At 42.4% G+C, this 25,197-nt stretch overlaps 1 protein-coding gene across 1 annotated transcript in view; it reads left to right on the forward strand.

Annotated features, from left to right (window-relative positions):
* DCX (doublecortin) overlaps window positions 1-25,197 on the forward strand; it is a 209,896-nt gene that overhangs the window by 115,046 nt on the left and 69,653 nt on the right. The window contains exon 3 of the mRNA XM_060001993.1: window positions 5,062-5,402. Coding sequence (XP_059857976.1) covers window positions 5,062-5,402 — 341 coding nt within the window. The remainder of the gene's footprint in view (window positions 1-5,061; window positions 5,403-25,197) is intronic.

Below are 25,197 nucleotides of genomic sequence, written 5' to 3' on the forward strand. Positions count from 1 at the left end.
GATAGCTAGTGGGAACATGCTATAAAGCACAGGAAGCTCAGCTTGGTGCTCTGTGACGACCTAGATGGGTGGGATGGGGGTGGGTGGGAAGGAGGTCCAAGAGGGAGGGGATATAGGTATACATATAGCTGATTCACTTCGTTGTACAGCAGAAACTAATACAACATTGTATAGCAATTACACTCCAATAAAAAAAAATGATGATGCCAGTGAAGGGTTGGAATAGCCAGTGGCTCCCAAACCTGGCTGCCTCTCAGAATCTTTTAGAGCTTTAGAAAAATATCAATTCCTGGGCCACGCCCCGGATTTGTTGACTCAGAATTTTCAGGGCTAGTGCTCCAGAGCCTGTTTTCACAGATTACCCCAGGTGAGTCTTATGAGCACTTAAAGTTGGGAAGTACTAGATTAAGTGATCTTGACGGTCCCCTTCAGCTATGTACAATGGTGGGAATTCCTAGCAATACCTAAACCTTTGTTTTTGTGGGTTTTTTTTGCGGTACGCGGGCCTCTCACTGTTGTGGCCTCTCCCGTTGCGGAGCACAGGCTCCGGACGTGCAGGCTCAGCGGCCATGGCTCACGGGCCTAGCCGCTCCACGGCATGTGGGATCTTCCCGGACCGGGGCACGAACCCGTGTCCCCTGCATCGGCAGGCGGACTCTCAACCACTGCGCCACCAGGGAAGCCCTGTTTTTGTTTTTTGATTTGTAGATCTTAAAGGAATGATGGAGCATAGAACATACTATGTTTCCAAATGGCCACATTATTAAGTATTTAGCCTAAAATAAAATGAAATAGAAAGCAATTGGTTAATAATCTCTCTGGCCTTGTGGCACTCCTTTGTCTAATGCCTCTAGTCTATACTGTCTGCTGCTAGATACTGAAAGTATTAAGGGAACCATTTTGGACCAAAGTCAGGTTATTGATGTCAGCTTTCCCACAGCTCCTTGGGTACACGAACAGTCTTCGTGAAGCCAGACAGAATATGGCCATATATGTATTAGCTATATTCCCAGTGGGTCAGTGAATGAAATCCACCAGTGACTTTTCGTTTTGTCTTGTTTAGTCTTCCATTGGAGAATTATTCTTCCTTCATGTACTAATTCCTTCCCCACTTCCTTGTATGTAAGTACCCAGATCAATCTTAGGGGTGTCCTTTTGAGCATTATTATGCAGACCATGGGACAGAATATTTACAACTGTGACAGTCTTGTTGGAAGATCTGTATGGTGACACCAGCTATGATCCACTGTCTTTGCCATAGCCCATTTGTTCCAATGAGATGAAACCACTTTCTCACTAATTTATCCTCTAACTACTAAAGCAAGCACACTGCCAAAGAGGAGGATTTTAAGATACCTGGGAGAGTGATACATCACTAATAGACCTGATAATACAATAAACCACCATTTAATATTTTCCTTCTTGAGGGAGAAAGCCCAGGAAAAGAGGAGAAAGCCCAGGCAGAAGTGCTTTTGCACTGAGCAGCTGTAAACATGTTTAATGTTTTTCAAAACGGAGCTTTCCTGAAAGTGAAGGGAGGTAGACATTAGATCATCTTGAGCCCATAGCTTGTTCCCTTCCTGCCCTTTCAGCTGTGCTTCCATGACTTCATTTCCTTACCCCCTCGCCCTGAAGCAGATTGTCGATTCCAGCAGATTGTCACCTTGCTTGGCTCTGAAGCCAGCTTTCCTTCTAGGCTTCTAATGAGTGGGAAATGGCCCCTGGAAGCTGTGGCAGGATGGGAACCCAGCTGTGTAAAGGTGCAACACAGAACCAGGAAGTTTTGGTCGAGAGAAGCAGCACGTTTGATGTCTTTCCAGTAGTACGAGGGGAGAGTCCTCAGGGGTGGGCCCCTATTTCTTTTCTTTAACATGTAAGTACCATAACAACTTTATCTCCTAGAGCCTGTTTGAGATGGAAAAGAGATGAAAATTCCTTCTTATAGACCTTAAGAGCTGGAAGGGCCTTAGATGTCACCTAGCGCAATAGCTTCAATTTGTAGACAGAAAAGCTGAGACTCAGAGATTAAATGATTTGCCTGATGTCATACAGCTTGTAAATGCCTGCCTGGGATTTAAATCCAGGTCTATCTGACTCCCCCTCAACCACCACAAACATCCTGCCCTCTGGTAGGGGATACAGATAACGGGGGAGGCATGTGTGGGAGCAGGGGGCATATGGAAAATCTCTGTACCTTCCCCTTAATTTTGCTGTGAACCTAGAGCTGCTCTAAAAAAAGATAGTCTTAAAAGATATTCTGCCCTCAGTGTGCACCAGCAGAGGCAGCAAGTGGCTTTGCTAGGTGTTATCCATGAAGCTACCACATTTGGCCTTTGACGCAACCAGAGGCCTCCTTTCAGCCAGCAGGAAATACGATCTTTGAAGCCTGGGTCCCGGGCAGTGCTCATGTTATATAATGATTATAGCTCAGTTCCAAGATGGTTGCCCTTGCCGCTGCTGCTTTTCTTTCCTTCAGCTTCTGCTCTTCCTCTTTTCATCTCCTTTCTCTCCACCCTTTCTTCCTCCTTTCCCTCTTAGCTCTTTTTCTTGTTCTCTCTCTATTCCTTCAGATTAGGGTCTTAATAATAACGATAGCGGGCATTTGTCAAGTGCTTACTGTGTAGCAGACTCTGGGCTCAGCCCTGCATATCATGCATCACCTGCTCTGAGCCTCAGAACAACCTTAAGAGGTAGGTATTGTTATCATCATCCCCACTTTGCAGACAAATAACTGAAGCCAAGGGAGGTCAGTCTGCCCAAGGGCACACAACTAGGAAATATTGGGGAACCCCATTGTGACTGCCATCACATCAGCTGCTCTTTTTCCATTACTTCATATTGGGGCCAAAAGGAAAGAGAGTGGAGAGACTAAAATGTACTGTTGGAAAGTGTTCAACATAGATTTGCCTGAGAGCTGGGCCCTCTGAAAAGTTCTTGGGTGCCATATGATACTATAGCTGTCTGCCATCATGTTCATTTTCATGGGGGATGGTTAATCATACTCATAGTTCAGAGGCTTAAGAGGTTTAAGAGATGGGAGCAAAAAAAGTCCAGAGTCCTAATAGGGCTGCGCAGCTGACTCTCCAGAGGAGACTGTGGATGAGTGAAATCATAAATATATAGCCTCATACATTTGCACACCACCAGTTGTCTGACAAGAGTTTCAAAGTACATGACAGATTACGGAAAACATCTGACTCAGAGGCAGTGACCTCGTGGAAGGTGCCCGTGCATCTGGTAGAGTGCCATTTCTAGGGTATGGGGAATACTGGCTGTGAATATATGGGGGAATTGAAAGGGTCCCTTCATCCTTTAAGTCAAAAATTAAAGACCACATCCTCTAATCACTTGTGTAGGATTGGGTTAGCCAGTGGCAGCCAGAGAAATGAGGGTTTCTTTAGGCTGCGGTCTTTGATCGCCCCATCCTGGCTGTGCATGCATGCACCAGGTGCAGGAGTGAGGGCCTGTGCTCATCTACAAACCATGCCTTGGTCCCCTTGTCAAGACAGAACACTAGCAGCATCTGGGACTCAGAGCAGTGTTGGAAGCCACTTTGCAGACGTGACAAGCCACTTACCTTCCCGCTCCACACACACATATAAATGTCCTCAAAGGTGCCCTACAGAATCTCACTGAATCTTCTCTGAGCACTAACTGAGAAATTTATCAATTAACACGACTTAAAGGCTTTGGTGCTACCGCAAAGCAATCAATATTTGCACAGGGAGTGAATCATCAGCCCCGGGCGTTTGTGAATGTCTCTGCTCGGTTCTCCTGCTGAGACCGAAGGAAGAAGAGCCATCAGATGATAATTGTGTTTGATGCTTTCTTTGCACAGGCTCGGGTTGATTGATTGATTGATCGATTTAGCGTTATTACTGATGAGTTAAGCCTGATTCAGTCACACTGGTTTTCTGCATCTCAACCTCTGGCTGAACTTCTGTATACCTTGAGGCTAATGTGTTTCACTCAAAAAATTCAACCTTTTCCAATAGTCTCTCCCCGAGGCTGAGCCTCTCTTCCTCTTTTCTCCAGCTTCTAGTCCCAGGTGTCTAATCCCCTCCTCTTGCCTCTGGCCCCTGCATTTCTTCCGCTGTACTAGTCATTTCCTCTAGCCCATGGTAAATGTGAAAATTACACTAGATCCCTCCAATCCATAAATCAGGCTGTATGGTGTATTCTCACATCTCCACCTCATTACCTGTGGCAGCCAAGGGTGAGCACTGGTGAAGATGGCCCTGAGTACACCGAGCTGGTGTGTGGCATTCAGGAAGATGGAAAGATGAGGGGTGGGTGGTGGAAACAGGGGAGAGCATTTCTCAAGCAAGAGCTAGACTTGCAGACACAAGTAATAGTGTGTGTGTGTGTGTGTGTGTGTGTGTGTGTGTCTACAGGTTGTTATTTAGATAGTTTCTCCACCTGGGTATGGGGGTAAAAGACACAATGATACACACATACATACATTCACCACACACACACATTTCACATTTTAGCATTCTACTGCTTTGCCATATACTCTGTACAAAGTACAATCGGGCTTCTGGGCAAGTTTGCACTGTATGCCCAATACACAACGTGACTTTGGTCACTTTGACTTGGAATAAAAATGTATTGATTTTGAAAGTTCTCTTCAGTTCATAATATAACAAATAGGGCTGTGAGTCCAGAAATAGGACAGGAACTTTAAGAAATAGAGACATGTTAAAAACACTCTAGTAATGCCCCTAGACATTAACACACATCCTAGGAGTTAATGTAAACTTTTCAATTCAAATGAAATCATATCAAACTTGAGAACCCCACTTGTTAGATTATACTTAGGTATGTTCATTATCCTTGGGACCCTTAGCTTTACAGGATTTTTTCAATATTTTGCCGATGACTTGCTCTTGAATTTGAATGAGCCCAGTTGTTAGAGGGCCTAACTAGGAATTGCACATGAAGTTTGTTTTTAATCACCATTTTTCCAGAAGTCCTACTTCGAGGTCAGTGTGTATTAGTTTGGTTAGAATAGTCCATATACCTGCTGTTAAACTAATCACCACTTATTTCTTCCCTTAGGGGAAAGCTATGTTTGCTCCTCAGACAACTTCTTCAAAAAGGTGGAGTACACCAAGAATGTCAATCCCAACTGGTCTGTCAATGTGAAGACATCTGCTAATATGAAAGCCCCTCAGTCCCTGGCTAGCAGCAACAGTGCCCAGGCCAGAGAGAACAAGGACTTTGTGCGCCCCAAGCTGGTGACCATCATCCGCAGTGGGGTGAAGCCTCGGAAGGCTGTGCGTGTGCTTCTGAACAAGAAGACAGCCCACTCTTTTGAGCAAGTCCTCACTGATATCACTGAAGCCATCAAACTAGAGACCGGGGTTGTCAAAAAACTCTACACTCTGGATGGAAAACAGGTAGGTGCTTCTTCCCCGGATTATACCTCTTCTCATTTGTTCTAAATGCTTGGCCGACCATCTTACACCTCGGACATCATTTCTGGTTGGGAGACTCTTCCTCTACCTCTCGTCATCCCTACCTGATATATTATGTCTCATTTGGGAGAAAGGTCTTTGCAGCAGACAAAGCAATGGACCAGGAATGTGAGGCTTTGAAATTCTATCTGTTTCTGACTTGCCAGGTAGAATGATCACTTACAAGCTTCCTTATCTGCTAAGAAAAGATGTGTTGGAGCCTAGGTCCTACAAACTCCTTGGAATATGAATTTAGCTAGTGCATGATGCAACCTGGATCGTTCAATGTATGTGACTAGAAATGAGATTTGCCCACTCATTTCTTCTTAGATACTCTTACATTGGTATTCAGCATCCATTCTGATGAAAAGAGGTGGAAGTGACCCTCATATTCTATGACAGGAGAATACGAAGGGAAGCACTGAGGTTTCTGGTTCGTTGTCTTTGCCTCACACTAGACCACATTTTTTTCTGTCTCCCTTTCCCATGTGACATAGCTGTCTTAATCTGGTTCCACTGATGGTTTGTGTGGAAAGGGACTATTTCAGGATCCTAAAATTAGCCCAAGAAAGATGGTACCATCTGTTTCTCTCCAAATCAGGTTCTTCATGTCATTGGTTATGCTACTAAAGTGCCACCTATATTAATATCTGGGAAAGAATGCAGCCAGGCGTCTCCATCAGACAGATGCACCATTCTCTTGAGCACAGGGAGCTGTAAATATATGACAAAAAATGTTCCAAGGGAATTGGAACACTGGCTGGTTTCTTTGGCTGTAAAGAGAATCCTGGTCCCTCATCAGATAAGACAAGTGGGAATTATTATCAGTCCATACTTTCTACCTCTTAAAATACCTTTGGTGTTTGAACAACTATATAGATTCTTAAAAAAAAATAGATTCACCACATCAGGATGCTGAGTGTTCAAATGCAAAACTGTGCCTCCTCCCATAATCTCTGATATATACTGTGTGCTGCAAGATTTTAAGTTTCTGGGAAAATGCAAACTCATATACGTGGTAATTTGGTTAAATGTGTGGCTTCTATCTGTTCGCCACCATTTTGTGATCTGAGAGAAACCTGCAGGTACTGGTTGTATGTGATCTGTGTTTGTTGTACCACAGCAATGGGTTTATCTGCGATGGGAAAAGTTCTAACTCCTAAGCATCTAAGAGTATCTCTTTTTTGAGGACCAAGTGTATGATGAACAGGAGCTGTCCAGGAACAGGATTAATCATCGTAAACCTCACCTCGGAGAAGTAGGGTCTAGGAATTTTATGATCAGTGGATCTTCGAGTTGAGGGTGACCCTAACTCTAGAAGCCATGACATTTAATCTCCCTCCTATGGCAAGGATATACTCTACAATCATTTCAGTTTCATAAAACAGCCTATTTCACTGTTGAACAGCTGTGATTTTTAGAAAGATTTTTCTAACGTTAGGTATAACTCTGCTTCCCTGTACCTTCAGCCTCTTGAAGAAGTACAGGGGAAATACAAATCAAGGACGTAAGACTGGGATTTAGAAGACTTCGTTTCTAATCTGGGTATTGCCACTTACTCTGTGACGTTGGGCTAACCACGTACCTGTCCTGAGGCTCACACTTCTCCTCTGTACAAAGGGGCTAATCACACCTGCCCTACCCATGTTCACAGGATTCTCATGAAGATCGAATGAAATCACGGATATGAAAGCACTCTGTAAATCAAAACACGCAATGTAAATACATATGCATACAATTCATCATTGAGAAAATATGTAAATTGTCAGACAGTTTACTTATATATTAATAAATGTTAGCACTCTTCCCCCTACTTTACCTTCATCATTCTTACCACAAATTTCCAGCATTTTGTGGGATGTACCATACCTCAGCATTCTGTGATTGTTCCTAATAATAAATAAAGGGACACCTCCGCCTCTTAGGTAAACAAGCTCCAGTCCAGTGATGGGTGGATTTTCATCCTACAGCAAGCTTTCCAACTCCTTTCAAGGATTGGTTCCCATTTCTTTGGGGAACACGTTAGGAAATGCCAGAGTATGATATGGTGTGTGTACAGACACGTCAGGGAGGAGTGCTCGAGGGAGCAGGCATCACTGGCTCTGCACATACTGTTCCTTCTCTTTTTTTTTTTTTTTTTTTTCTGGTATGCGGGCCTCTGACTGTTGTGGCCTCTCCCGTTTGCGGAGCACAGGCTCCGGACGTGCAGGCTCAGCGGCCATGGCTCACGGGCCCAGCCGCTCTGCGGCATGTGGGATCTTCCCGGACCGGGGCACGAACCAGTGTCCCCTGCATCGGCAGGTGGACTCCCAACCACTGTGCCACCAGGGAAGTCCATGTTCCTTCTCTTTAAAATGTCTCCCTCTGCCTACCCTGACCCCGGGGGTCATCTTTTAAGCCCTACCTCAAATATCATGTTATTTCTGAAAACTTCTCTGTCTCCACCATGCAAAGTTAAAGTAATCTTAACCTTTTTGTTTGTTTGTTTTTTAATGCTTAGCTCCTGATTCATGGTGGATGCTCTATAAATGTTTGTTGACATAAGGAGATTCTCACATGGCCCAGGTAGCTGTTCTGATATGTTCTGAGAAGCCCTCTGTTTTCAATGTCCCAGACACTATCCTTAGGTCTATCAGAAGACATAGGGGGGCTTCCAAAGGAGTGCATATTCCACCCCGGCAGCTCCGATCTATTACTCACTTGGAAGTCACTGAGTGCAGACTTTGAAAGCAGTTTTTCCCAAAGTGCATTCTGAGAACTGTCCCCATCTCCCCACCCCCAGGAGCTCTTCATAAAAGGGTTTTGTGGTCAAATAAAGTTGTGAAATGCTGCAAATTATATGCCTTTCTTAGAGATTCACATTGCCCATTGGCACATTAAATGTTCTGAGAAGTCCTGCAGAAAGGAAACCCATTTAATTTAGACCCAGGATTTCCCAGTCTTTTTTAACCACAAACATATGGAATACACAGATACACACACACACGCACACATACACACACTCTCTGGGAGCACACTAGGAAATGCTGTTTACAGAATATGCTGAATGATTAGGAGCTAACTACTCTAACCTCACTGGTATGCATGGGGTAACCCACAAATCAAACATTGTTGTGTGGTTACGGCAAGGACATTAAATAACAAAATTTGGGGGTGCAAGGACAAAACCTACTAATTACAGAATAGGTGCTGAGTATACTGAAATTCGGTGCCAAATTCAAAATTTTGGAGCCCAGCCCATCTCCCAGTTCTAGTGATGACAGCCCTAATGTTAACACCTGTCAGTCACTTTGATTACTGGTGGGTATTCTTACTGCTTGGGAATATGATCTTCCTCTGTGCAGGCTGAAGGCACATGTGTTGCAATGGCTCGGACTTGCTTGGATGAGATTCCATGCCTGTCTTTGGCTAAATGTGGCACCAGGCAGAAAGGACAAAGTATGGTCAAGGCTCTTTGTTATGGAACGTTTTTATCATGAAGTCAAGGCCATCCCTTGGTTTCAGTCTTGCTCTAACTGGATCCCAAACAGACCAAATCAAGTCGTTTTCTCCCCCGTCGTTTAAATAATGATCAGTTAAAACAGCCCAGTTGATTATACCAGATTTATTGTTGCTTCTGTTCTCATGTATACCATTTGACTGATTGACTTATGCTGATTGACAAGAAACCTGTGGACGTGGCTCTCATCTCTTTCTGTTTTTATTTTGTTCGGATGTGCTTTTGGAGCCTTTGATATTTTCAGGGCTTATGTTTTGCCGGTATAGAAGACCAGTTTCCTCAGAGATATTTGCGGTCTGTGTAGGCAGGGAAGCTAACCATCACTAGGAGGACGAGGACCCAGTTTATTCCTCACCTCAATAAGCAATTGCTAATGGAATAAGGAGTAGTTAGTAGCGCTCTGGCTACTCCCACGGGCTGTAGTGGATTTCTAGGAGGTCGGGGAAAACACGATGAAGAGTTGGATGATGATACATATTGGTTCACTCTCAGGTGAAGTTGTTCTTTTGATTCCTTGGCAGCTGGAGTGATTGAAGTGTGTTGACAAAATTATCCAACTATTAATTTCTATAATCAAGTCACATATGGACCTTTATGCTTAAACGTAATGGACGCATAAAAACTGGAACCCAGATTTCTGGTTCACTTGGTAGTAGTGGCTCAGTAGATACATGGTCTAGCCTTAAATTCATTTCTGTAAAGCGCAGGGCATGGTGCTTCTGTTTTTTAGAGATGCAGAGCTTTAATAACAGACGTTTAGCATTTTGGCGTCTTACACAGGGCTACAGCTGGTCCTCACACCATCCATTTTCATGCTATACTTATTGGCATCTCTATTCTCAGTTTTGCCCATATTCAGGTTCTGTGCAGAGATTCACTGTTGCCTCAAGATCCCTGCCTAAGGGATAAGTATGGCCTTTAGGATTTGTGTTAGCTTTGTTGGGCCAGTCTTCATTTGGATGAATTTATTTTGTGTTTCTGTCTATATCTTTCTAGTACTAACTACTTGAACCAGGAATTTTAGGTCTCAGAATAACAAAAGAGGTTTAAGCTGATTCCAAGATTACCCATAGCCTCGGAAGCTAGAACAGGAGTTTTAAGAAATGTTTTGAACCAGAAGATGGTAGAATAGGAAAATGAGAGCATGAAGGATGTTTGAACTGCTGCTAAGTATTCCAGGAAAGACTTGCCCCTTCCATCTTGCTATACTAAATAACTGGGTGCTGGAAGCACAAAGGTAATTGCAGAAAACACAGGAAGACAAGTTGGATCTAACCTTGGAAATGTTGAGTGCATTTCCCAAGGTGGATGTGACTTTATTTTGCTTGTGTAGCCGGTATTTCTCCATGCCCCCCACCTCTGCCCCCTTCAGCCACATCTGGTCTTACTTATACTCCCTGGCCTCCAGGTCTCCCAGAGCCATCCCCTCTCTCCTCCTAGTGTTGTGTCCTGTTAGTCAACCTTGGCTCAATCGAAAAGGCCACGTGGACATAAATTATGCCCCAAAAGGGAGGTCATTTATCATTGACCTTCGCTTGAGAAAACCAAGGCTGGAAAGGTAATGTTTGCATTACCAAAAGTTCCCCCTCCTCAACCTTCCACAGATTTGATTCCTGGAGACAGGATTTGAGACGATTGGCTTGAACATGAGGTAGAAAAGAGGAAAGAAGGGAAGCCAGGCTGGGCTCTTTGAAAGGAGGTAGTTTGCAAACTACTTTGCTATATGTAATATAGACTTCAAGATGTCTCACACTGAGGTAGATTTTATGCTTTAAAAGAAGGCTTAAGGGAATTTGCTGGTGGTCCAGCGGTTAGGACTCGACGCTTTCACTGCGGTGGCCTGGGTTTGATCCCTGGTCAGGGAATTAAGATCCTGCAAGCCACACGGCACGGCCAAAAAAAAAAAAAAAAGAAAGATGGAAGTGGCCAAACATCGAATATACTGTTGTTCTTCTGGAAAGAAAAGACCAAGTGTAGTCTGGTGATTGGTTATTTCTTCAGTAATTTATCATCTTAGAGTTTTATTCTTTTTTTTTTTTTTTTGCGGTACGTGGGCCTCTCACTCTTGTGGCCTCTGCCGTTGCGGAGCACAGGCTCTGGACGCGCAGGCTCAGCGGCCATGGCTCACGGGCCCAGCCACTCCGCGGCATGTGGGATCTTCCCGGACCAGGGCATGAACCCGTGTCCCCTGCATCGGCAGGTGGACTCTCAACCACTGTGCCACCAGGGAAGCCCGGAGTTTTATTCTTGATGAGATGCTCTTGGCTCTGAGCAGTGATTGAGCTGGGGCTTGGTCCTTTCACTCAAAAGCTTTGGCACAGTATTCCAGTCTCCCACACTGACTAGTCTATCAATATCCAACATTAGCATATGGAAAGAGCCCTAAACTGGGATTCAAAGACCTGAGTTCTCGTCGTCACTGTGTTCTCAACTAGCTATGTGTTATGGGGGCCAATCACATCTCTTCTCTGGAGCTGTTTTTGAGATAAGTACATGACCTATAAGAGTACTTCTGGCTCCATGTTAACAGAGTATTCATCTTACAGTGTTGCTTCTGTTTAGATATTTTTCACTAAGCTGCTACTCTTCTCAATGCCCTCCACCTCTCTATGCTCCTAGGATCTCCAACCTGATATAGTAATCACCTTGGTGGATATGTTGTTTTCTAGGATGGTCCCTAAAGGTATTTGCACAGGTCTTATATTCAGATCTTTCTTGACACCTGTGATGACATGACCAAAGTATATTTTCAAACTTGTAATTTTGATTTGAACGCCTTTTCTTTCCAATGTGGATGATATGAGAAGCAGAGGGTGGAGGAATCACAAAACAAGGCAAGATGAAAGCCAGCCTGCTAACTGTCAAGCATTTAACAGTGCCATTATTAAGGTGTCTTCAACATAGTGGTGCTATTTTCAGTGCTGAAAAGAATTATTGACAATGGGAGAGGTTAGCATCAGAGCTATTTCTTGAGTAAACTGAGGAGGATCATTAAGTGGGGACTGATCCAGGGATGCAGGCGGTTCCATCAGCAACCATTGAAGTAACTGGCCTCTTGTTCTTAGTTCTTTACTTTCATCTTTCTCATTATTGCCATTCCCTCAAAGTGGAAGAAAATGCGTTGTCTCCAAATATAGTTTTAAAAATAGCTTCATTGAGATATAACCTCCATACCATACAATTCACCCCTTTTGTGTACAATTCAATGGCTTTTATTATGTTCACAGAGTTGTGTATCCGTCACCAGGATCAATTTTAGAAAATTTTCATCACCACGAAAAGAAACTCTGCACCCTTGAGACATCATGCTCCAATCCCCCAGTCCCCCCATTGCTAGGCAATCACTTATCTACTTTCTGTCTCTACAGACTTGCTCATTCTGGAATTCTAATGAATGAAATCATGCCATATATGGTCTATTGTGGCTGACTTCTTTATTTAGCATGTTTTCAAGGTTCATCATGTTGTAGCATAGCACTACTTCATTCCTCTTTATGGCTGAATAATATTACATTGTATGGATATACCACATTTTATTTATTTATTCATAATTTGATGGACATTTGGGTTGTTTCAACCTTTTGGCTATTATGAATAAAGCTGCTACGAACATTCATGTTCAGATTTTTATGTGGACGTATGTCTTCATTTATCTTGGGGAAATGCCTAAGAATAGTATTGCTGGGTTACATGGTATGTATATGTTTACATTTTGAGAAACTGCCAGACTATTTTCTAAAATGGCTGCACCATTTTACATCCCTACTAGCAATGTAGGAGGATTCCAGTTTCTTCACATCTTGCCAACACTTGTTATTGTCTATCTTTTTATCAGAGTCATTCTAGTGGGTATAAAATGGTATCTCATTGTGTTTTTTTTTATTTGCATGTACCTAATAACTAATGATATCAAATGTATTTTCACGTGCTTATTGGATATTTGTGTATCTTCTTTGTTAAACTGTCTATTTAGATCTTTGCCATTTAAAAAATTGAATTGTCTTCTTATTATTGAGTTATAAGAGTTCTTTATATATTCTGGATACAAGTCTTTTATCACATACGTAATTTGCACATATTTTCTCCCAGTCTGTAGTATGTGTTTCCATCTTTTTAATGGCTGTCTTAATTTTTCAAGAGCAATTTTTTTTCATTTCGGTGAAATTCAATTAATTAATTTTTGTGTATGGTATGAGGTAAGGGTCAAGGTTTTGCTTTTCTTCCTTCCTTCCTTTCTCTTTCTTTGTTTCTTCCTTCCCTCCCTCTCTCCCCCCTCCCTTCCTCCCTCCCTCCTTCCTTCCTTCCTTTTTTTGCAAATGTATATCTGATTTTTCCAGCACCATTTGTTGAAAAGATAAGACAGGTTTTTAAAAATTTGATTTTAATCTGAGAGTTAGAAATAGCAGTGGCCCATATATCCAGCGAGTACCTTGGCATCAAAAGTTAGCAGCCAAATTCTCTGAAGTTTTCTAGAACTTCCAAGAACTGTGGATGTGAACTAATGGCACAGAAGTTTCTCCTATATAGGTGCTCTGGAACAGTGACTCAATCCAAAGCTACAAGAGTGAGGTTGGCTAAGCCTCACTAAGTAGGAAAAAACTAGTGGGCTCAAGAGAAGTGGAAAGTTCCTTGGCGGTGCCCGCCTTGCTCTAGACTCGTGATGTTCTCACCCCAGACCCATCCAAACCTGCTTGTTTCCATGTCCTATCCCTTCAGGGTAGTGTTAAGCAGGATTGGGGCAGAGGAGTAAGGAGATGCCAAGAATTGCTTGGGTTACTTTTTTTTTGGTAAAAGCTTAATTGAGATATAATTCACATACCATATACTTCACCCATTCAAAGTGTATAATTCAATGATTTTTTAGTGTATTCATAGATATGTACAGCCATTGCCATAGTCAATTTTTAAACATTTCATCATCTCTAAAGAAAATCTTATACCTTTTAGCTACCACTCTCCTACCCCCTATTTCCCATAGCCCTAAGCAACCACTAACCTACTTTCTGTATCAGTAGATTTGCCTTTACTGGGCATTTTATGCAAGTGAATCGCACAATATATAGTCTTTGTGACTGGTTTCTTTCACTTAGCGTAATGTTTCAAGGCTCATCCGTGTTGTAGCATGTATTTGGATTTCATTCCTTTCTATGGATGAATAACATTCCATTCTATGGATACAGCACATTTATTTATCCATTCATTGTTTGATAGACATTTGAGTTGTTTCCATCTTTTGACTATTATTACTAATGCTGCTAAGAACATATGTGTAAGTTTTTGTGTGGACTTTTTTTTTTTTTTTCGGTACGTGGGCCTCTCACTGTTGTGGCCTCTCCCGTTGCGGAGCACAGGCTCTGGACGCGCAGGCTCAGCGGCCATGGCTCACGGGACCAGCCGCTCCACGGCACGTGGGATCCTCCCAGACCGGGGCACGAACCTGTGTCCCCCACATCGGCAGGTGGACTCTCAACCACTGTGCCACCAGGGAAGCCCTGCACATATTTCTTTTTAACATCTTTATTGGACTATAATTGCTTAACAATGGTGTGTTAGTTTCTGCTGTATAACAAAGTGGATCAGCTGTATGTATACATATATCCCCGTATATCCTCCCTCTTGCGTCTCCCTCCCGCACTCCCTATCCCACCCTCCCTATCCCACCCCTCTAGGTGGACACAAAGCACCGAGCTGATCTCCCTGTGCTATGCGGCTGCTTCCCACTAGCTATCTGTTTTGCATTTGGTAGTGTATGTATGTCCATGCCACTCTCTCACTTCGTCCCAGCTTACTCTTCCCCTTCCCCTGTCCTCATGTCCATTCTGTACGTCTACATCTTTCTTCCTGTGCTGCCCATAGGTTTTTCAGAACCAGTTTTTTTTTAATTTTAGATTCCATATATATGTGTTAGCATACGGTATTTGTTTTTCTCTTTCTGACTTACTTCACTCTGTATGACAGTCTCTAGGTCCATCCACCTCATGACAATTAACTCAATTTCATTTCTTTTTATGGCTGAGTAATATTCCATTGTATATCTGTGCCACATCTTCTTTATCCATTCATCTATTGATGGACACTTAGGTTGCTTCCGTGTCCTGGCTATTGTAAATAGAGCTGCAGTGAACATTGTGGTACATGACTCTTTTTGAATTATGGTTTTCTCAGGGTATATGCCCTGTAGTGGGATTGCTGGGTCATAAGGTACTTCTATTTTTGGTTTTTTAAGGAGCCTCCGTACTGTTCTCCATAGTGGCTGTATCAATTTACATTCCCACCAGCAGTGCAAGAAGATTCCGTTTTCTCCACACCCTCTCCAGCATTTATTGTTTGTAGATTTTTTTGATGATGGCCATTCTGACTGGTGTGAGGTGATACCTCATTGTAGTTTTGATTTGCATTTCTCTAATGATTAGTGATGTTGAGCATCCTTTCATGTGTTTGTTGGCAGTCTGTATATCTTCTTTGGAGAAATGTCTATTTAGGTCATCTGCCCATTTTTGGATTGGGTTGTTTGTTTTTTTGATACTGAGCTGCATGAGCTGCTCGTACATTTTGGAGATTAATCCTTTGTCAGTTGCTTCATTTGCAAATATTTTCTCCCATTCTGAGGGTTGTCTTTTTGTCTTGTTTATGGTTTCTTTTGCTGTGCAAAACCTTTTAAGTTTCATTAGGTCCCGTTAGTTTATTTTTGTTTTCATTTCTATTTCTCTAGGAGGTGGGTCAAAAAGGACCTTGCTGTGATTTATGTCATAGAGTGTTCTGCCTATGTTTTCCTCTGAGAGTTTCCTAGTGTCTGGCCTTACATTTAGATTTTTAATCCATTTTGAGTCTATTTTTGTGTATGGTGTTAGGGAGTGTTCTACTTTCTTTCTTTTACATGTAACTGTCCATTTTTCCAGCGCCACTTATTGAAGAGGCTGGCTTTTCTCCATTGTGTAGTCTTGCCTCCTTTATCAAAGATAAAGTGACCGTATGTGTGTGGGTTTATCTCTGGGCTTTCTATCCTGTTCCATTGATCTATATTTCTGTTCTTGTGCCAGTACCATACTGTCTTGATTACTGTAGCCTTGTAGTATAGTCTGAAGTAAGGGAGCCTAATTCCTCCAGCTCTGTTTTTCTTTCTCAAGACTACTTTGGCTATTTGGGGTCTTTTGTGTTTCCATACAAATTGTGAAATTTTTTGTCTAGTTCTGTGAAAAATGCCACTGGTAATTTGATAGGGATTGCATTGAATCTGTAGATTGCTTTGGGTGGTATAGTCATTTTCACAATGTTGGTTCTTCCAATCCAAGAACATGGTATATCTCTCCATCCGTTTGTATCATCTTTAATTTCTTTCATCAGTGTCTTATAGTTTTCTGCATACATGTCTTTTGTCTCCTTAGGTAGGTTTATTCCTAGGTATTTTATTCTTTTTGTTGCAAGGGTAAGTGGGAGTGTTTTCTTAATTTTTCTTTCAGATTTTTCATCATTAGTGTATAGGAATGCAAGGGATTTCTGTGCATTAATTTTGTATCCTGCTACTTTACCAAATTCGTTGATTAGCTCTAGTAGTTTTCTGGTAGCATCTTTAGGATTCTCTATGTATAGTATCATGTCATCTGCAAACAGTGACAGCTTTACTTCTTTTCGATTTGGATTCCGTTTATTTCTTTTTCTTCTCTGATTACTGTGGCTAAAACTTCCAAAACCATGTTGAATAATAGTGGTGCGAGTGGGCAACCTTGTGTTGTGCCTGATCTTAGTGGAAAGGGTTTCAGTTTTTCACCATTGAGAACGATGTTGACTGTGTGTTTGTCATATATGGCCTTCGTTATGTTGAGGTAAGTTCCCTCTATGCGTACTTTCTGGGGAGTTTTTATCATAAATGGGTGTTGAATTTTGTCGAAAGCTTTCTCTGCATCTATGGAGATGATCATATGGTTTTTCTCCTTCAATTTGTTAATATGGTGTATCACATTGATTGATTTGTGTATATTGCAGAATCCTTGTATTCCTGGAATAAACTCCACTTGATCATGGTGTATGAGCCTTTCAATGTGCTGTTGGATCCTGTTTGCTAGTATTTTGTTGAGGATATTTGCATCTATGTTCATCAGTGATACTGGTCTGTAGTTTTCTTTTTGTGTGACATCGTTGTCTGGTTTCGGTATTAGGGTGCTGGTGGCCTCGCAGAATGAGTTTGGGAGTGTTCCTCCCTCTGCTATATTTTGGAAGAGTTTGAGAAGGATAGATGTTAGCTCTTTTCTAACTGTTTGATAGAATTCACCTGTGAAACCATCTGGTCCTGGACTTTTGTTCGTTGGAAGATTTTTAATCACAGTTTCAGTTTCAGTGCTTGTGATTGGTCTGTTTATATTTTCTATTTCTTCCTGATTCAGTCTCACGAGATTGTGCTTTTCTAAGAATTTGTCCATTTCTTCCAGGTTGTCCATTTTATTGGCATATAGTTGCTTATAGTAATCTCTCATGATCCTTTGTATTTCTGCCTTGTCAGTTCTTACTACTTTTTCATTTCTAATTCTATGGATTTGAGTCTTCTCCCTTTTTTTCTTGATGAGTCTGGCTAGTGGTTTATTAATTTTGTTTATCTTCTCAAAGAACCAGCTTTTAGTTTTATTGATCTTAGCTATTGTTTCCTTCATTTCTTTTTCATTTATTTCTGATCTGAGCTTTATGATTTCTTTCCTTCTGCTAACTTTGGGGTTTTTTTGTTCTTTTTCTAATTGCTTTAGGTGTAAGTTTAGGTTGTTTATTTGAGATGTTTCTTGTTTCTTGAGGTAGGATTGTATTGCCATAAACTTCCCTTTTAGAACTGCTTTTGCCTCATCCCATAGGTTTTGGGTTGTCATGTTTTCATTGTCATTTTTTTCTAGGTATTTTTTTTCCTCTTTGATTTCTTCAGTGCTCTCTTGGTTGTTTAGTAGTGTATTGTTTAGCCTCCATGTGTTTGTATTTTTTACAGATTTTTTCCTGTAATTGATATCTAGTCTCATAGCGTTGTGGTCAGAAAAGATACTTGATACAACTTCAAATTTCTTAAATTTACCAAGGCTTGATTTGTGACCCAAGGTATGATCTATCCTGGAGAACGTTCCATGAGCAGTTGAGAAGAAAGTGTACTCTGTTGTTTTTGGATGGAATGCCCTATAAGTATCAATTAAGTCCACCTTGTTTAATGTATCATTTAAAGATTGTGTTTCTTTATTTATTTTCATTTCGATGATCTGTCCATTGGTGAAAGTGGGGTGTTAAAGTCCCCTACTATGATTGTGTTACTGTCAATTTCCCCTTTATGGCTTTTAGCATTTGCCTTATGTACTGAGGTGCTCATATGTTGGGTGCATAAGTATTTACAATTGTTATATCTTCTTCTTGGATTGATCCCTTGATCATTATGTAGTGTCCTTCTTTGTCTCTTGTAATAGTCTTTATTTTAAGGTCTATTTTTTCTGATATGAGAAATGGTAAGCCAGCTTTCTTTTGATTTCCATTTGCATGGAATATCTTTTTCCATCACCTCATTTTCAGTCTGTATGTGTCCCGAGGTCTGAAGTGGGTCTCTTGTAGACAGCATATATACGGGGTTTGTTTTTGTATGCATTCAGCCAGTCTGAGTCTTTTGGTTGGGGCATTTAATCCATTTACATTTAAGGTAGTTATCGATATGTGTGTTCCTATTACCATTTTCTTAATTGTTTTTGGTTTGTTATTGTAGGTGTTTTCCTTCTCTTGTGTTTCCTGCCTAGAGAAGTTCCTTTAGCATTTGTTGTAAAGCTGGTTTGGTGGTGCTGAATGCTCTTAGCTTTTGCTTGTCTGTAAAGCAGTTTTAATTTCTCTGTCGCATCTGAATGAGATCCTTGCTGGGTAGAGTAATCTTGGTTGTAGGTTTTTCTCTTTCATCACTTTAAATGTGTCCTGCCACTCCCTTCTGGCTTGCAGAGTTTCTGCTGAAAGATCAGCTGTTAACCTTATGGGGATTCCCTTGTATGTTATTTGTTACTTTTCCCTTGCTGCTTTTAATATTTTTTCTTTGTATTTAATTTTTGATAGTTTGATTAATATGTGTCTTGGCATGTTTCTCCTTGGATTTATCCTGTATGGGACTCTCTGTGCTTCCTAGACTTGATTGACTATTTCCTTTCCCATATTAGGGAAGTTTTCAACTATAATATCTTCAAATATTTTCTCAGTCCCTTTTTTTTGCTCTTCTTCTGGGACTCCTATAATTCGAATGTTGGTGCATTTAATGTTGTCCCGGAGGTCTCTGAGACTGTCCTCAATTATTTTCACTCTTTTTTCTTTATTCTGCCCTGTGGTAGTTATTTCCACTAGTTTATCTTCCAGGTCACTTATCCATTCTTCTGCCTGAGTTATTCTGTTATTGATTCCTTCTAGAGAATTTTTAATTTCATTTATTGTGTTGTTCCTCATTGTTTGTTTGCTCTTTACTTCTTCTAGGTGCTTGTTAAACGTTTATTGTATTTTCTCCATTCTGTTTCCAAGATTTTGGATCATCTTTACTATCATTTACTCTGAATTCTTTTTCAGGTAGACTGCCTATTTCCTTCTTCATTTGTTTGGTCTGGTGGGTTTTTACCTTGCTCCTTCATCTGCTGTGTATTTCTCTGTCTTCTCATTTTGGTTAACTTACTGTGTTTGGGGTCTCCTTTCTGCAGGCTGCAGGTTCATACTTCCCATTTTTTTTGGTATCTGCCCCACGTGGATGAGGTTGGCTCAGTGGGTTGTGTAGGCTTCCTGGTGGAGGGCACTGGTGCCTGTGTTCTGTTGGATGAGGCTGGATCTTGTCTCTGTGGTGGGCAGGACCGTGTCTGGTGGTGTGTTTTGGGCTGTCTGTGACCTTATTATGATTTTAGGCAGCCTCTCTGCTAATGCGTGGGGTTGTGTTCCTGTCTTGCTAGTTGTTTGGCATAGGGTGTCCAGCACTTTAGGTTGCTGGTTATTGATTGGAGCTGGGTCTTAGCGCTGAGATTGAGATCTCTGAGAGAGCTTTCACCGTTTGATATTACATGGGGCTGGGAGGTCTCTGGTGGTCCAGTGTCCTGAACTCGGCTCTCCCACCTCAGAGATCAGGCCTGACACCTGGCCAGAGCACCAAGGCCCTGTCAGGCACACAGCTCAGAAGAAAAGGGAGAGAAAGAAAGAAAGGAAGAGAGAGAGAGAGACAGAGAGACAGAGAGAGAGAGAGAGAGAGAGAGAGAGAGAGAGAGACAGGAAGGAAGGAAGGTAGAAAGAAAGAAAGTTATTAAAATAAAAAATATATTATTAAAAATAAAAAAATTAAAAAGTAATAAATAAAAGGAAGGAAGAAAGAAAGAAGAGAGCAACCAAATGAAAATACAAATCCACAAATGTTAACAAGTGCTAAAAACTATAGTTAAAAAAACAAACAAACAAACAAAAAAAACGGACATACAGAACCCTAGGACAAATGGTAAAAGCAAAGCTATACTGAAAAAACCACACAAAGAAGCATACACATACACATTCACAAAAGGAGAAAAAGGAAAAAGATATATATATAAAAGAGAAAAAAAGAAGTGAGCAACCAAATCAATAAACAAATCTACCAATGATAATAAGCTCTACATACTAAAGTAAGATAAACATAAAACCAGAAACAGATGTAGAAAGCAAACCCCAAGTCTACATTTGCACCCAAAATCTACCGCCTCAGTTTTGGGATGATTCGTTGCCTATTCAGGTATTCCACAGATGCAGGGTACATCAAGTTGACTGTGGAGCTTTAATCCGCTGCTCCTGAGGCTGCTGGGAGAGATTTCCCTTTCTCTTCTTTATTCGCACAGCACCTGGGGTTCAGCTTTGGATTCGGTTCCGCCTCTGCGTGTAGGTCACCTGAGGGCGTCTGTTTCCTGCCCAGACAGGACGGGGTTAAAGGAGCAGCTGATTAGGGGGCTCTGGCTCACTCAGGCCGGGGGGGCGGGTAGGGAGGGGTATGGAATGTGGGGCGAGCCTGCGGCGGCAGAGGCCAGCGTGACATTGCAACAGCCTGCAGTGAACCGTGTGTTCTCCCAGGGAAGTTGTCCCTGGATCACGGGACCCTGGCAGTGGCGGGCTGCACAGACTCCCGGCAATGGAGGTGTAGAGAGTGACCTGTGCTTGCACACACGCTTCTTGGTGGCTGCAGCAGCAGCCTTAGTGTCTCATGCCCGTCTCTGGGGTCTGCGCTGATAGCCGTGGCTTGCGCCTGTCTCTGGAGCTCGTTTAGATGGTGCTCTGAATCCCCTCTCCTCGCGCACCCCGAAACAATGGTCTCTTGCCTCTTTGGCAGCTCCAGACTTTTTCCTGGACTCCATTCCGGCTAGCTGTGGTGCACTAGCCCCTTCAGGCTGTGTTCACGCAGCCAACCCCAGTCCTCTCCCTGGGATCTGACCTTCGAAGCCGGAGCCTCAGCTCCCAGCCCCCGCCTGCCCAGGCGGGTGAGCAGACAAGCCTCTCGGGCTGGTGAGTGCAGGTCGGCACCGATCCTCTGTGCAGGAATCTCTCCGCTTTGCCCTCCGCACCCCAGTTGCTGCGTTCTCCTCCGTGGCTCCAAAGCTTCCCCCCCGCCACCCCCTGTCTCCACCAGTGAAGGGGCTTCTAGCGTGTGGAAACCTTTCCTCCTTCACAGCCCCCTCCCAGAGGTGCAGGTCCTGTCCCTATTCTTTTGTCTCTGGTTTTTCTTTTTTCTTTTGCCCTACCCAGGTACGTGGGGAGTTTCTTGCCTTTGGGGAGGTCTGAGGTCTTCTGCCGGCATTCAGTAGGTGTTCTGTAGGAGTTGTTCCACGTGTAGATGTATTTCTGACGTATTTGTGGGGAGGAAAGTGATCTCCACGTCTTCCTCCTCCACCATCTTCAAGCTATCCCCCCAAAGCTTCTTAACTTTAAAACCAGACCCCCAGTCCATCTATTAGAGAGCATCTGTTTTTTCTAGATTTACAATACTTTTATTCTTGATACCACAGACTCTACCCTTTCCAGGACTTGTGATATTAGCTCCTGAGGAAAAAAAAACAACCAGCTTGGGTATAGGGAGACACTGTAGTTCTGTATTATTAGCTCAGTGGTCTTTATCCAGGGCAGTGTTGCACCCCCCAGGAGGCATTTGGCAATATCTAGAGACATTGTTGGTTGTCATAAATGAGGGTGGGGTGCTACTGACGTCTAGTTGGTAGAGGCCGGGGATGCTGTTAAACATCCTACAACGCACAGAACAGTTCCCTACAACAAAGAATTATCTGACCCAAAATGTCAGTAGGGCTATGGTCGAGAAACTGTGTTACAGGATAAGGTGCAAGGCAGACATGGCAGAAGGTGAATCTGAGAGGAAGTCAAGGGCAGGATTCAGGAATAACCTTGTAAACTATGTTAAGGAGCTTGGATGTTATCCTATAGGGATAGAAACCACTGAAGGATTTTAAGCAGAGGAATAACATGATCAGATTTGCAGTTTGGGTTAGTCACTCTGTTGTTCTGGATTTGAGGAAGACGAAACCAGTAGGGAGACCAGGTAGGAGGTTGTGTGGTAGTATAGGAAAGAAAATAGAAGGATCTAAACCCAGGCAGTGGTAGTAGACATAGAATTTGAGGGTGTGTTATTTTTCTACTGCTGTGTAATAAATTACTACAAATGTAGCCATTTAGAGCACCAGCCATTTATTATCTCACAGTTCTGTAGGTCAGAGTTAAAGCAGACTTGACTGGGTTCTCTGTTTAGGGTCTCACAGGGCTAACGTCACAGTGTCAGATGGGCTGAGCTTTTATTGGGAGGCTCTGAGGATGAATCTTGGTCCAAGCTCATCCAGGTTTTTTCGGCAGAATTCAGTTCCTTGACCTGTAGGTCTGAGGTCCCCATTTCCTTGCTGATGGTTAGCTGGGAGCCATTTTCAGCTTCTAGAGGCTACCAACATTCTTGGCTGTCTCTATCTTCAAGCCATCAAAGGTACATCAAATCCTTCTCATGCTCAGAATCTCTCTAATTTCCCCTTCTGCCACCAGTCAGAGCAAACTCTCTGCTTTTAAAGGGCTCATGTGATCAGATTGCTCCTACCTGGATAATCTCCCCCTTGACTAACCGGAAGTCAACTGATTTTTAGCCCTGCTTACGTCTGAAATGTCCCCTTTTGCCATGTAACATAATGTAATCATAGAAATAACATATCATATTCACAGGTTCCTACCATACTCAAGGGGAGGAGATTATACAAGGGCAAGGATCATTCTTAGAATTTTGCCTACCATAGGTGAGGGAGTCAGGTGACTCTGATGTTTATGGCTGAGAGGTACAGGTGGATGGTAGAACCATTCAGTAGAGTAGGGAAATCCAGGGCAAGAAGCAGAGCTTAGATATATTGAACTTGGGATGCCTTGTTACATCTAAGTGGAGTCTCCAAGATGTAGTGGTATATATGGGTCTGGAATCAGGAGAGAGTTCTAGGTTGGAGATACAGATTTTGGAATAACCTGCAAACAGTTGTGGTTAAAATTAGGCAAGTAGATGAGCTCACCAAGGGTTCATGTGAGAAGTTGTTCCAGGAAAAGACCATGGGGGAGATTTGCATTAAGGGCATATGGGTAGGAGGAGCCCAGGAATTGTTAAAGAGAACTGTGGATAACTAGACGATGTGTCCAGAGAGGCTAAGAGAATAGTTTTGAGACAGGAGTGTGCAGCTGCATCAAATGTGACAGAAAATATCTGTTTCAAATGGTGATTTAGGTTATTAAACCAGTCCAATCCAGGTAATTTGAGCAGTCACTATTGCTGGAAACAGGAGGCAAAATTTTCCAATCAATCAGAGGGCAGGGGCTGACTCAGGAAGGCCCTCAGAGATACCTAGGCAGATGGAGTCATGAGTGGGTCAGGCTGTGGGATTTGATGTTTTCTGGCAGTTCCCCATGCTCCAGATCTATCATAACTTGCCTGTGCAGTGTTTCATTTTCCTAAGGCTTTACTCTCTGCCAGCTCCTGTGTCATATGTGGTCACCAAAATGCCCTTCTGATGTAACCTATGTCATGTATGCATTTTAATATACAGAGCTAGCCCTTTGTCCAATGTGCTCTGTCCTACCTTATAACTTAAAGTGTTATCCCCAGATAAGTCAGACCCTTTTTGATCTGATTTTTTCAGAGCCTTCATCTTAGATCACGGATTCAGTTGGTAAGGCTCTAACAAATCAATCTTCTCTATAATGTTAGCTCCTATCAGTTTAGAGCACGTTTCCCAAATTGTGTTATATGTAATACTAGTCTGATCAAATGTTCTTTGATCAAATAAGTTTAGTAACATTGCATAGTACATTCCCTTCTTGGAAAAAGACTCCTATAAGCCCTCTGTAGAAAAACCTGCTTGATTTTGCTTAGTCCAGTGTTCCCCAAACTTGTTTGAACACCAAACCTATTTTTTTTTAAAAAAAAACAAACCATGACCATATGGTAGAAAGCACTTTGGGAATCATTGGCCTCTGCCTCGGGTATTTATTTGCATTTTAATTAGAGAAGCTTGAAAAGAAAAAAGGCTTCAAGGCCCAAAGGAATAACTAAATGGAAAGAAAACAGGCACCGTTGCATTTTGACAGGGGTGATAAACTGGGGCATGAGGGCCTTTGTAGATAGACTATCCACAGTCACCACAAAGGGAACACCTTTTTACCCATGTTCAGGGTAGGGCTTGAGAGCACTTATCTCTGATATAGATTCTAGAGGGAAAAGAAGAAATTGACCAAAAGGAGAGATTTGTCTAGATGTTTCAAGAGTCCCCCAAAGTTGTAAGAGATTAGGAGAATCCTTTTGGTCACAGGCATTCAAGTTCGGCTTCTCTAACCATAGTGATAAAGAGGCAGCAAGATCAATTCCATTGCCAGGTTTAGAACCTTCACAGTAGATTTAGTCCTATATAAGCCAGCACTCCTTCCACGGCTCCATGCTGCAGAGGCTCACTGGAGGAATCAGAGACAGGTTTACTAATTAGACTTAACTGCCGTAAGTAGTGCTTGCCATTTACGTAGGCTGTACACTTTCTGTTGTACCAAGTCCGTGCTTCTCCAGCTGGCAACAATTTGGCGGACCCTAGGGGGTTGAATGGCTCACCCAGCACGATAATATCCTTTAAAAGAGGTTTTGGGCCAGAGACCAGTACCTCCTGAAGTCTCTTTATGTCTGCATATGCATGTCTGTGCCCCTGTTTCTTTTAAGTACTGGCTGTCTCATCTGATGAAGCC

Source organism: Delphinus delphis, chromosome X (genome assembly GCF_949987515.2).
Source record: "Delphinus delphis chromosome X, mDelDel1.2, whole genome shotgun sequence".
In the NCBI taxonomy this organism is placed as follows: Eukaryota; Metazoa; Chordata; class Mammalia; order Artiodactyla; family Delphinidae; genus Delphinus; species Delphinus delphis.